Here is a 13,712-nt window from a genome sequence, read left to right as displayed (position 1 = left end):
GGCACAAGGTCACTGCACGTGGTATCTCGCCACTTCCTGAGAAGATTGACTCCATAGTTAACACTCCCGTGCCAACCAATGTTGCTGCCCTCCGTTCGTTCTTGGGTCTTGTAGAGTACTACTCGAAGTTTGTTCCACGTTTGGCACAAGTGGTCGAGCATATGAGAGTCTTGCTTCGGAAAAATGAGCCATTCATCTGGTCTGCCGAAGCAGACAACAGTTTCAGAAGGGTAAAAAAAATGCTTTCGTCGAACACAGCCCTTCAAATGTTCGACCCGGCGCTTCCAGTCATTGTATCGACAGATGCTTCCGACTGTGGGCTGGGAGCAGTCCTCCAGCAACAAGATGGCCAAGAACTTCGCACAGTCGCTTTCGCATCTCGTACACTGTCCCCAGCGGAGAGAAAGTATTCAGTCGGGGAACGAGAAGCACTGGCATGTATTTGGGCATGTGAGCGACGGCACACGTACCTTTGGGGTCGCCATTTTAAAATTCGTACAGACCACCAGGCGCTTGTCTCCTTGCTGTCGTCACAAGGACGTGGAAGACGCCCGCTTAGAATCGCACGCTGGCGCGCACGACTGCTTTGTTATAACTTCACTGTTGAATACCGCAGGGGGTCCACGAACACTGTTGCAGATGCACTTTCTCGGCTGCCAGCACCTACCTCAGAAGCAGAGCTTGCAAAGGAGGAAGAAATTGTGTCGCTCGTTGAGCCAGCCTGTGTGGCAAAGGAGAAGTTCAGACAGGCCGTCCTTGACTATGGTTATCTAGAAACCGTCAAGTCTTTTGTGCTGAGTGCCTGGCCGCCACAAAAGTCCTTACCAGAAGAGGTGAAGCCGTTCTACCTTATTAGAGAGGAACTTTCTATTGTCGATGATCTTCTACTGCGAGCAGAGCGCCTCGTGGTTCCGTCCTCTCTCACTGCCCAGTTCATTTCCACCGCACACGAGACACATCCTGGTATCACGCGCACGAAAGCCCGACTTCGTGAGCGGTTCTGGTGGCCACGAATGGATAAGGAAGTAGAAACAGCAGTGAAAAGCTGCCACATCTGCCTCGAGGCCGATAAATCTGCCAAGACATCACCAGCGCCACCGCAACCTGTTGAATGGCCTGAACGACCATGGCAAAAGCTGGCCTTAGACATTGTTGGCCCCTTGGAGCGCGCACCTCACAACAGCAGATTTGCTATAACGCTTGTTGATTACCACTCCAAGTGGCCAGAGGTATATTTTTGCCGTGAGGTATCCACGAGCACAGTGAAAGACTTTTTAACTAGTGTTTTTGCCCGCGAAGGCTACCCCGAGGGAATCGTTTGTGACAACGGGCCTCAGTTCACTTCCCGGGAATTCATCACCTTTCTGAAAGACAGGGCCATCCGTCTTTTGCATTCATCGGTGTACTACCCCCAGGCGAATGGACAAATTGAACGATTCAACAGGACATTCAAAAACTTTGCTCAAGTTTCACTTCTCGAAGGACGACCCTCCGACAAGCAGTCATGGACTATCTTGCTATTTACAGGGCTACTCCACAGGCAACCACTGGGGTTGCCCCTGCTGTTCTACTGCATGGTAGAATGCCCCGAACCAGGCTGGACGTCGTTGGCTTCTCAGCACCAGCATTCGCTAAAGACCCGGCTAAGGAATTGGCGCGACTACGTCGTAGGGTCCGGCGTCAACAGCGGAGCAGCAAGCTGTACACAGACAAGAGCAGAGCTGCCAAGGAACCTGGGATAGCTGCAGGCGACATTGTTCGTGTCAGGAAACCATCCGTTCGCTTTAAGGGCGACTGCTCTTTCTCTTCACCAACTAAAGTGTTGGAAAGGAAGGGACCTGCTTCTTACAGGCTTGAAGACGGCCGTACGTGGAATGCCTCCAAGCTTTCCAGGGTTCCAGAGGGGGGTGATTCCCACCAGTCGCAGCTACCTGTGCCGCAGTTTCCAGTTTCGGTGCCACAGCCTGCCGGCCTACAACCTGCCGTATCGGATCCGCCACCTGCTGGCGTACTGCAACCTGCCGTGCCGCAGCCGCAGTCTCCTGGCGTAATGCAACCTGCCGTGCCGCAGCCGCAGTCTCCTGGCGTAATGCAACCTGCCGTGCCGCAGCCGCTGTCTCCTGGCGTAGTGCAGTCTCCTGTGCTGCAGCCGCCTTCTGGGACGCAGTCGCCATCTTCTGGGGTACTGCAGCAGCCAACCTCAGCAGTACAACATTCAGAGCGGCCGACCCGAAGGCGCCGGCCACCAGCCTGGCTTCAAGACTATCAGACCAACTTTTAGTTTACGGTCTGAAATTGTGTTTGTTCTGTACTATGTAAATAAGTAGAGTAAATACTTGGGTTTTTCAATGCGAAGCATTTCTTAGCGAACCTCTGGCACTTTGAGCGTTTCTATCTACGTATCTATCTATCTATCTATCTAGCCGCCTACGTCTGGGTGCTCTCATGATCGCCTCCTTAACATGGTGTAGACCAAAATTTGCATGGGAGGGTAAGAAGATTTGACGAATATGACTGTCGGGTCATGACATGAATACCGTTAAAATCCTGTCGCGTACGTCGTCAAACCCTTTCCACTAGACACGTGTGGCACATACCCGTTTACCACGGGCCGCGGTGTGCGGGTATGCGCCACAGGTGATTGACAGTTTATATCTATCTAGGAACGGCGAGAACAGACATTGGTAACTTAAATACTAGAGCGTTAAGGAAAACCAACATCGGCAGCGTTGACTCAACGAATGGAAAGAATGAAAATTGGGATCCCAGCAGGAATCGAACCCAAGCATTGTGCGTGGCAATCAGGTATTCTACCACTGAGCCACGCCAGGTCTATAAACTGGTTTGGAAAAGCAGCGTACGCAGGCGTAATTAAGGTGCAACGTCAATTGTGGTGGTGGTGCTGGCTATCTAATTTTACAAGAAAGCAATAAACACTACACGATACTCCTACGATGTGTAGTCCTACAATACAGGTGTCATATCAGATTAACGTCTGTAGTTCCAGTGTTGGCTCCGCTTTTATAGCAGTCTAATAAACACGTTTGTATTCCTATGATTCAGCAAGCTATATTGAAGCATGGCTCGATCTCGGTGGTATACATTAACGAAAGTTACATATGATATCCACATCACCACACCGTAAAGTGCACTTCATCCACCAGAACGACGCAGTGTCCTCTTCATTTCTTACGAGGCTGGGCGATGGCCTCATGCTGACCGAGGATGATGTCAGATAGATTGACAGCCGCTTTGTAGACTAGGCTACGTAGGCCACATACGCCCAGGTAGTCTACGAATACGACGAACCCCATCCACTGATGTTGGTCTACGTAGCACTATCCAGGCCTACCAGCCTCGACGGCCTATACCTCATCAACGCGAAGGGTGGCTTAAGGTTCCGACATGTCGCAGGCTCTGTCGACAGAGAATTTGTCGACGAAATGACCGAGGTATCCACGAATTCCAACAGCTCTAGTATACCACATACTTCACTACACATGGGCCCCTCGTCACCACGATCAACAACCGGATCCTATAACAAGTCATGTCCAGCTGCTGGTGCTCACTGGTCACGGTGATGATGCCCTTGTTCAAGAACTGTCAAGAACTTCTTGCACACATGCACACGGGTTCGTGAAACGTGCGTGCGTTCTCGGGACACGTATAAGCACTACATATAAGCTTACCGCTTCAGGTGTTGGTAATACCCACGTTGCCATTGGCAGCGTTACCCAACCGTAAACAACTGGTTATATAACACATATACGGCTCTTCAACATATATATGTGTGCGTATTAAATTTATACAAATCTTTAGGGTCATTTTGTAACGTGTCGCTCACTAAAAAAAATTACGCCACAGTCACCTTCCCGCCGCATGCTTCGCATAACATCGACTCCCACGGTACGTGGGATCTGCCTTTTTTTTGTTACTAATACGTACTAACAACTAACCACTAAAAATAAGGGGGGGAGTATGTTGTATTCAGTTTTGGTTTCGTTTTTGATTCCTTCATCCCCCTGAGGGCGCATTTACTCATTGCATATAAACCATGTATCATAGTCAATAAAGGCAGTTCTTGTTCCATTCATCGGGACGGCTGGAGTCTGACTCCCTTCATTAGGCATCACACGCATATTATTGAAAATGTACGGTTACATGATCGCCAACAGCGCTGCACGTCGTAGATGCACCAGCAATAAATCATACGTATTGGGGCGCTCGTCGCAGGCAGATATCGTGCCTCCGTGCACTTACGATGTTTATCGCTCCTCTCGGCAACGTTTTTAGCGATACTAACGCAGTAGAAATGTGGAAGATGAGTTATTTTATGCATGATAATGGAATCGCATATTCGAATTCTTCGAATATTCGAAGTTATTCGAATAATCGAAACTTTTCGAATACACGATTTTCGAATCGAATACGAATATTTCGAATGTAACATTCGACGAAATTCGAAACTTTCGAATATTCGCACACCCCTAATTTGTATGCATGGTTTTGGCTGCGTTACGCCAAGCGGCGACAGTGTACGACAGCATACGACAGCATACGACAGCCCGAGCCCCTAAAGTGATCCGCATTTAAAAGAAAAGATGCAGTTCAACAGGCTGAAGTTATTTGGACATTCAATATAATACAGAATCAATGCTGCATACAGTGGTCTCATATATACCGCTACTTGGGGAACAATGCTCTTGCTAGAGCCTCGCATGCAATGTAAAAATTTTACGTCTGTTCTAAGCTTACATATCCAATTTGTCTGCTTTAGATGCTCAATTGACGAAGCAATTTACGTAAAACCATGTCTTTCATTGATCCTTATGGATTTTCTTGTTAATTTTTCTCGCTAAGTAATTGAAGCACAAAATAAAATTCTGTTCATCACACTGAGTCGAGCCCAATTTTCCATCTTGTGTGTAATATGTGGCGTTAGAATCAGTCTAGTTTTCTGACAGATCTGTTTTTGCGTGCATACAAACAAGGCTATCAAAGATATGCCTGAGGTTAGTATCATTCTTTCAAGATTTGTCGCAACGCAAATCACACCAGAACATGCTTAGAAAAAATCACGTTCTAGAAAAACGCTTGTTTCGTTCATTACCTATGAGGTCAAGCAACTTTTACAATAGCTATTTGCCAGTGATGTTTGCAGGCGTTCCAGTTCCACTCTCATTTTCCAGTTTCTAAATAGTATCACATAAGACAAAGTATTAGAGAGGTTTTTAGCCTCTGTCCTCATACCTGACGCCATCGTTTCTTATGTGCTGCGACACTTTCTATAATAGCAATAAATGCGCAGAATATATCCAAATAAAGTTTCCTGGTTCTTTTCGTTTTTTCAGTCACGGTTCTCTTTCACGGACACGCCCGGATACATTAACGTCACAAATTTTGCGACCAACGAAAACCTGAAGGAAGCAGGATTTCCGAGTCACCAAGTCGGTGTCAAGTTTGTCTGCCACTCTACAGGCACAACTGGCATCTCAAAAATTATGGAAATCGGGGAGGAAACGTTCCTGTCTCAAATTTCCTGCAGAGAGTGAGTTCATCTCAATTTTTTTTTCTTGTACATGGTAGCTCAAGTAGATAGCTTGAACTAAAACGGCAAGCTAAGCGAGTTCGCAGATAGCATTCAGGTCTCTCCCTTAGCGAGTAAAAGGTTCCTAATGACAGTGCACCTTTGAGGGAAGCATCCATAAATAATGTATTGCATATATTAAGCTTACACAATATAATTCCCAAATTCTAATGATGGAGAGGATAGTTAGTGAAACTTCCTTATTATTTCAATATTGCTAGTCTGACTGCCTAAGTCCTGAGACAAAGACAGCCCACTAACGTGTACTGAAGTTGGTTAGTTGAGCAAGCCAGCGCCCCAAGCACAATGAACGATGGCTAAACGGTAAACATTTCATAAGTCGCCCAAGCAGTAAAAGCGTGAAATAGGAGAGAGAGAAATGGACTTTATTTTTTACTAGGCTCCTTGTGCTTCAGCCCTAAGGTGGGTGACCTCCTGAGTCCAGGTAGCCATTGCTCGACGCCGCCATCCGAGCCCTGTTCAACAATGTATAGCTGGTTTTCAGGGTCCTGAGTGTATTCATTCGTTTATCCTCACTTGGGTGTTATACCCAAGGAGGTTATTAACCTCCTTGGTTATACCACGCGCGGAAACCAAAGAGAGGGAGAAGTTTATTTACAGAGAGGCAGAGAGGTCGGCCTTGGCGATAGTGTGCTCTAGCCTGCTACTCTACACCGGGGGTGGGGAAAGGGGAGAAAAAAAAGAATGATTGATGACGATGGTAAGTAAGGGGAGGTGAGTATGTACAGTCCCGTCAAGTTGTCGCAATCCTACAGCCGCGTGTCCAGTCCAATTGCTTGTAGGAAGGCTGCGACCGCTCTTACGACCCCCGTTGCATTGTTGGCGTCGGGCCATGGACCCAACAGAACCTCATCAGTTAATGGCCTGTTATGAAATCCTTCAGTACAGGAAATGAGTTGCTGTCGTGGACGTGCGTATGCTGGGCAGCTACAAAAATATGTGCTCAATTGTTTTGTGGCACTTGACAATGACCACAACTGGGACCAGTGTCACTGCAGTTGATGATACGTGCATAACGTCTTGTGAGGGTCACACCAAGGCGAATCCGGTGAATCATGCTTGTGATGTGTCGCTTTAATTTACGAGGCCTGCGGAACCTCATTTCCGAGTCCCATCTGTAGAGTCGCCGGTGTAGTCGCTTAGGTTTGGTCCAGTGATCAAGTGTTAAGTTGCACATTACGCACCGAAGCAGGGGCTCCGTCTCTGGTCGTGAAAACGCAATGCGCACTTCAGGGGTACTGTTTAAGGCTTATAAACAAAAGTGCTAGCATTTAACTCTATTTGCACCGACTGCCGTCAACGGCCATCATGTGGTCTTTCAACAGCGCAATTTAGATATTTGTGTTACCGGGACAAGCGAATGACTTCACCAGTTGATGTCACATGCATTGAGCTATAATTTAAAATTCACGGAAGGTTTACCCCTTAGCACTGAAAAAAGTTCGATGTCGAGTCTTCTGTCAATCGAGTTGTTTTGTGAGTGCACATTAACTAATCACCTAGCTTTATCCTTCCAGGAAATTTCAGCTCGCGACACCTGATGATGTGTGCATTGGAGGCGGCAACATTTCCTTTTACGTTTGTTTTACGTACGTCTTTTTCGTCATCTCGATCGGAGGGACCATTGTGCTACTCGACAAGTACAGTCCTATTCCCGACGTCTTCACAGCATTCCGAGATCACCAGGTAAAGTACGCCCCATTTCGAACTATGCAGAAACTTTAGCTAGTTTCACCGCAGCAAAAAAATCGCAGTTCCGCCATAATATTTACACATAGCGAAGCAAGCACATTTCTTATCAAAGCCACTGTAATAAATCAGTCATTGCAAAGGGGGCAGAAAGCGACATATTTGTATGTACGAAGCCTGGTGTATCTGACCAACTTAATGGACCGCATACCTACTGCAGTATAAGCCTGCATGCTGCCAATACTGCAGTTGTTCTACCAAAGCGCCTGTCAATCTCAGGAGATTTAAACAGTTACTGAACCACCGTTCGGCCTTTGTGAAAAAAAGAACACATTCTACGAACAGAAAACACTGCTGTGAACAGCTCAGCCAAATTCTGTAGTTTTCCGTGGCACATAGACATTACAAACGGGGCGAAAAGTTGCCGCTTTCCCAAGTGCCCTCGCTTCATAAAGATGTCCCGTCCTTACTAACTTCGGCGTGCGCGTCGTCAGCTGTATGTCGTCAAGCAGCAGACTGTTGCTGTTGGCTGACAACTGACATAAATCAGCAAGGGCGTTTGGTTCGAATGCACCTCTTGACACTGTGTGTCGCCACGTGCCGACGCTGTGCTCTATAGTGGGCTAACGTTACACAGTACCAACACTAGCGCGCACTGGAATACATAAGGAGACGGCGATCACGTTTCATGGCGCGCGCTCAAGGTCATGGCGCTCGCATGATGAAGCTTCTATCCTCCGTGTCATCCCTACCTGTATAGCTTGCAGCGCACTAGTCGGGACGAGAGAAGAACGAAGTGCTTTAAAGCATGCCTCAAATCCCCGTTTTACCTCGTTCTTCATGGATTCGAGAAGCTTTCGCGACAATCGATTCGTGAGACAATAAACTCCATTGCTGAAATCATTCGATGGTTGTTCTGAAAAGTGGTTGACGACCCCCTTTAAGTAAGCCAAGCCTTTCTTCGCCCTTTTTATTATTCCACATTCTACGGACATGTAAAGCGGAAAATTATCGCAAATAAAATTGCGTGTAGGACCTAAATCTGTTTTAATAAAAGTGAATTCACGTATAAGAAGGGACGTTCGTACGTTAGACTATACTTTCTGGTTAGGATTTAAAAAATACAGAAAGCCACATTTCTCTATGACACAAGAATTGTCGCCATGTGTGCTCCTACTATTTTTAACATCTGCAATACACAAAAGGGTCAAAACAAAGACTCAACATGTCCAAGCTCACGTTCTTTCAAGCTGCCATTTTTATTCGGATAAAGGGAACGAAGTTCAGTGAAATACAAGCTTGGGATGTTGTTGAAGAAGAGTTCCCATATTAGAACAATGGCGTTTTTTCGCTTGTTTTAATAATAATATATATGGTTTAACATCCCAAAACCTCGATATGATTATGAGAGGCGCCGTAGTGGAGCGCTCCGGAAATTTCGACCACCTGGGTTTCATTACCACGCACCTAAATCTAAATACGCGGGCCTCGAACATTTTCGCCTCCATCGAAAATGCAGCAGCCGCGGCCGGGATTCGATCCCGCGACCTTCGGGTCAGCAGTCAAGCGCCATAACCACTAGACCACCGTGGCGGGGTTCACTTGTTTTAAGGGCGGAGCACTTTATGGGGTCGGGCTGTCGTGTGATGTCGTCTCCTGTCGTCCGTCGTCTCATGTCGTCGCTTGTCACGCTGAGAAAACCCCGTAGAGCATAGCGATGTATAGCATAGCAATGAGTAGTATAGCAAGGAGGAAAGGGAAGTGAGGGTAAGGAGGAGTGAGGTGAGCGTGAGGAGAACGGAAAGGAGGAGGGTACCGGTAAATCAGCATAGCCATGACCAGCATAGTATAGCAAGAAATTGTAAAGGAAAGTGAGGGTGAGCAGGAAGGGAGAGTGAAGAATAGCATGCCCATGTGTAGTATAGTATAGGAAGAGGGGGCAAAGGGCAGTGAAGGTGAGGCGTAGTGATGTGAGGGTGAGGAAGAGGAAAACGAAAAGCTCGAGGGTAAAGCATAGCATAGCCTTGCATAGTATAGCGAGGAAGTAGCGAAGGGAAGTGTGGTGAGGAGGTGCAAGAGAAGGATAGGGTAAAACATAGCATAGCCATGAATGGCACCGCTCCCGCAAAACCATGTATAGCATAGACACGCATACTATAGCATAGCAAGGGGCGGGAAAGGGAAGCGAGGGTAACAAGGAGTGATGTGAGGGTGAGAGAGATAGATGGAAAGGAGGAGTGGATAGGGTAAAGCATAGCTTATTCGTACACAGTACAGCAAACTAATGTGTGGTATAGTCCAGCCAGGGGTGAAGAAGGGAAGTGAGAGTGAAGAGGCGGGAGTTGGTAATACATAGCACAGCCATTATGGCGTCATGCAAAACCATCTATAGCATCGCCATGTGTAGTATAGTATATCGAGGGGCCGGGAGAGGGAAGTGAGTGTAAGGTTACTGGTGTGAGGGCAAGAGAAAAGAGGAGAGGGTAAAGCATTGCATGGCCACGTATAGTGCAGCATAGCCACCTGTATTATAGTACAACAAAGGGTGGGAAAGAAAAGTGAGGGTGAGGCATAGTGATGTGAGGGTGAAGAGGAGGTGGAGGGGCAAGCGTAGCATAGCTCTGTAGAGTATAGTACAGCGAGGGGGTGGGAAGAGGAAGTGATGGTAAGGAGGAGGGGAAAGAGGAGGGGGTTAGAGCATAGCATAGCCCTGTATAGTGTAGTATAGGAAGGTGTGAGAAAAGGAAGTGAGAGCGAGGAGGAGTGATGTTAGAGAGAGGAGTAGGGAAGTGGGCACCACAGCCTCACAAATAAAGGTTTCGTTTGCCGCCATGGACGCTGAGCAGGCTGCACATTTGGAACGCCAGCGCGCGCTCGTCCGTGAACGCCCGCGTCGCCGAAGGGCAGGCGAATCACTGCTCCGCACCTCCTAGAGCTTTCACGTTGAACGCAACTGCGTAAGTTTTAAAAGGCAACACAAAGGCGGAGAAGTGTGCCATTCTTTAGGCTTCATCGAATTGTCGGTCTCTTAGAACCGGAAAGAAATTAATGTTAGACTACTGGGCACTGTAGTTAAACGAAAGGCCTTTGTTGTTCACGCGGACCCAGTGAAAGCAACAAAACTTTTTTTTTATTTTTGTAGTCGTACATTACTACAATGTATATGTCGGGAAATACACGACGGATAAGTGCGAAAAATGTGATGCACGAGCTACCGCCGTACACAAGCTATGGGAATACCAGGGGTCAAGAAATCAAAGACTGTTTCTTAAAGAAAGGTGGTCGAGCGCGAAGCTTTCTCCCATGCGAACTGAATCAAATTCCAAAGCCAACGACCACGCAACGAACCCGAAAAATGCTGAGTGACCCGATGCCATGCATATGCGATCTCAATGCTTTTAGGATTGTATTTTTTTAACGTTGAATTTGAATGAAGACACATTTCGTTAAGTCGTATGGCCTTTATTTTAGATCATGTAGCTGTTTATTACACGCGCACACTCACGCTTTCACGTGCCACTGTACACATGCCACTACTGCTTTGTGATTGATGTGGTAGAAAGTAAGAGGCTCTGACATTTTAACGTGATACAGCCTGCTTGCAAACGTGAGATGAGTGCAGGAAAAGAGCCCAGTCCACAGACGCACCGGATATGCAGTAATATTTTAAATGCGAAGCATTTCTTAGCGAACCTTTGGCACTTTGAGCGTTTCTATCTACGTATATATCTATCTATCTAGCCGCCTACGCCTGGGTGCTCTCATGATCGCCTCCTTAACTTGGTCCAGACCAAAACTGGCATGGGAGGGTAAAAGGATTCGACGAATATGACCGTCGGGTCATAACATGAATGACGTGAAAGTCCTGTTGCGTGCGTCGTCAAACCCTTTCCTCCACACACGTGTGGCACATACCCGTTTACCACGGGTCGCGGTGTACGGGTATACGCCACAAGGGACTGACAGTTTATATCTACCCAGGAACGCCAAGAAGAGACACTGGTAACTTAAATGTGAGAGCGTTAAGAAAAACCGACATCAGCAGCGTTGACCCAACGAATGGAAAGAATGAAAATTAGTATCCCAGCAGGAATCGAACCCAAGCATTCTGCGTGGCAATCACGTATTCTACCACAGAGCCACGCCAGGTCTATAAACTCGTTTGGAAAAACAGCCTATGCAGGCGTAATGGCGGTGCAACGTCAATTGTGGTTGTGGTGCTGGCTATCTAATTTTGCAACAAAGCAATGAACACGGCATGGTACTCCTACGATACAGGCATCATATCAGATTAACGTCGGTGATTCCAGTGTTGGCTCCGCTTTTATAGCAGTCGAATAAACATGGCATTTGTATTCCTATGATTCAGCAAGCTATATTGAAGCATTGCTCAACCCCGGAGGAATACATTAACGAAAGTTACGTACGATATTCACATCATCGCACCGTAAAGAGCACTTAGTCCGCCAAATCGACGCAGTGTCCTCTTCATTTCTTAAGAGGCTGGGCGATGGCCCCAGGCTGATGGTAGATGATGCCAGATTGATTGACAACGCGCTTTGTAGACTAGGCTACGTAGGCCACATACGCCCAGGTAGTCTACAATACGACAAGCTCCATCCACTGATGTTGGTCTGCGTAGCACTATCCAGGCCTACCAGCCTCGACGGCCTATATAGACAGACAATTTGTCGAAGAAATGGCCGAGGCATTCACAATTTCCAACAGCTGTACTGCACCTCATACTTCGCTACACATGGACCCCTCGTCATCGCTATCACGACCGGATCCGATAACAAGTCATGACCAGCTGCTGGTGCTCACTGATCACGGTTGTGTTGACCTTGTTCTTGAACTGTCAAGAACCTCCTCCATACATGCGCACGGGCTCGTGAAACGTGCGTGCGTTCTCCATCATAAGGTACAAATATAAGCACGACATATCAGCTTACCGCTTCTGGTGTTGGTAATACCCACGTTGCCGTTGGCAGCGTTACCGAACTGTACACAACTGGTTATATAACACATTTGCGGCTCTTCAACATATATGTGTGCGCATAAAATTTATACAAATCTTAAGCGTGTAACGTTTCGCCCAGTAAAAAAAATTACGCCACAGTCACCTTCACGCCGCATGCTTCGCATAATATCGACACTCACGGTGCGTGGGATTTTTCTCTCTCTCTTGCAGGTGAACGTCGTGCACGGAACGCCAACGAAACTTCTGGAGATCGTTCACGAAGCCAAGAGAGTTGGTCAGTCGTTCCCTCGCGTGAAGAAGTTCACGACCCTGGGAACACCGATTACGGAAATGACGCGCTCAGCCATCGTGGCAGCGTGTTCACCTTCCGAGCTGCGAAGCTGCTACGGCATGACCGAAGTGAGCGGGTACCTCGCTGCGCCACCCTGCGGAGAAATCACGGCAGGCGACGTAGGCTTCCCTGCACCCGGAACGCGAATGAAGGTGAGCCTTTCTTTAGAGCGACAGCTCCGCTCCTCCCGATATAAACCGTGAAGACGACTTTGTGCATGCGTTTGACCTTGCAGCTCAGCCAACGTCAATAACCTCTTCTTCCTAGCGCGGGTGTCGTCATAGCAACGTAGATGCGCAGTGGTGGTTTGTTCTCCTCTCCCGCTCACCCCTCCCAGTCGGTCAGCGAGAGCCGCGACCAGGCGGCCGAGCGCTCCTCAAGGCCTCAACTCCTGTCACGTGACTATCACACCGGAATTACGAAGAGAAATGTAGGCAGCGTGCCGCTGCTTGCCTCTTGGAGGCGTCGGGGGACACCGCCAATGCATGCTCTCCGCGGTGGTTGCTGCTATCACTAGACAAGCTCGGTGTAACCGCGTTCAAGCATGGCATTTACTGCGAAAGTACTTCTACCTTACCTACCGATATTTCGCGAAGGTCATTAAAGAACACGAGGCTTCAGCTGGACTCATTTGAGGAATGGATATACACGACAACGCGATAAGCAATGCACATTATGGAAATGACCCTGCAGGATATGTACGTCGGACATGTTTAGCACACGACTCATCCGAAATTATACCGAGCAATGGCCTTCGCCAAAAGTGACCGCTGATAAGTTTCGTTGTGCTTGGTCGAAAATTGGCTTGGCCTCAGCCACAAATTTGGTTAGCACGTTCTCACACAGTCTTGGGCCACCCCCATAATATGGATTTGACCCGCCCGCAGTATTAGGTGGCCCAATACCAATGTCTACTTTGCCCAATTCGACAACAGAGTTGACGCATGTCCGGAAATACTGTCAAAAGTGACTTGGCCCACACACAAAATAATTGTGACTCAAAACTGAATGGTTAAGCAATGGCCTGGCATCGGCTAACGCTGCTCCCGAATGTGCTTTCGCACAATACCACGTTATTGAGAATGCCTACTGGTGTAGCATAA

General features: G+C 47.7%; 1 protein-coding gene across 1 annotated transcript in view; it reads left to right on the top strand.

Moving 5' to 3' along the window:
- Positions 1-13,712, top strand: part of LOC119401220 (uncharacterized) — a 62,910-nt gene that overhangs the window by 29,567 nt on the left and 19,631 nt on the right. The window contains exons 5-7 of the mRNA XM_037667901.2: positions 5,352-5,548; positions 7,126-7,294; positions 12,489-12,761. Of these exons, the coding sequence (XP_037523829.1) occupies positions 5,352-5,548; positions 7,126-7,294; positions 12,489-12,761 (639 nt within the window). The remainder of the gene's footprint in view (positions 1-5,351; positions 5,549-7,125; positions 7,295-12,488; positions 12,762-13,712) is intronic.

Source organism: Rhipicephalus sanguineus, chromosome 8, assembly GCF_013339695.2.
Source record: "Rhipicephalus sanguineus isolate Rsan-2018 chromosome 8, BIME_Rsan_1.4, whole genome shotgun sequence".
NCBI lineage: Eukaryota > Metazoa > Arthropoda > Arachnida > Ixodida > Ixodidae > Rhipicephalus > Rhipicephalus sanguineus.
The sequence above is the reverse complement of the archived record's forward strand: the minus strand, read 5'-3'. Positions and strand labels throughout refer to the sequence as shown.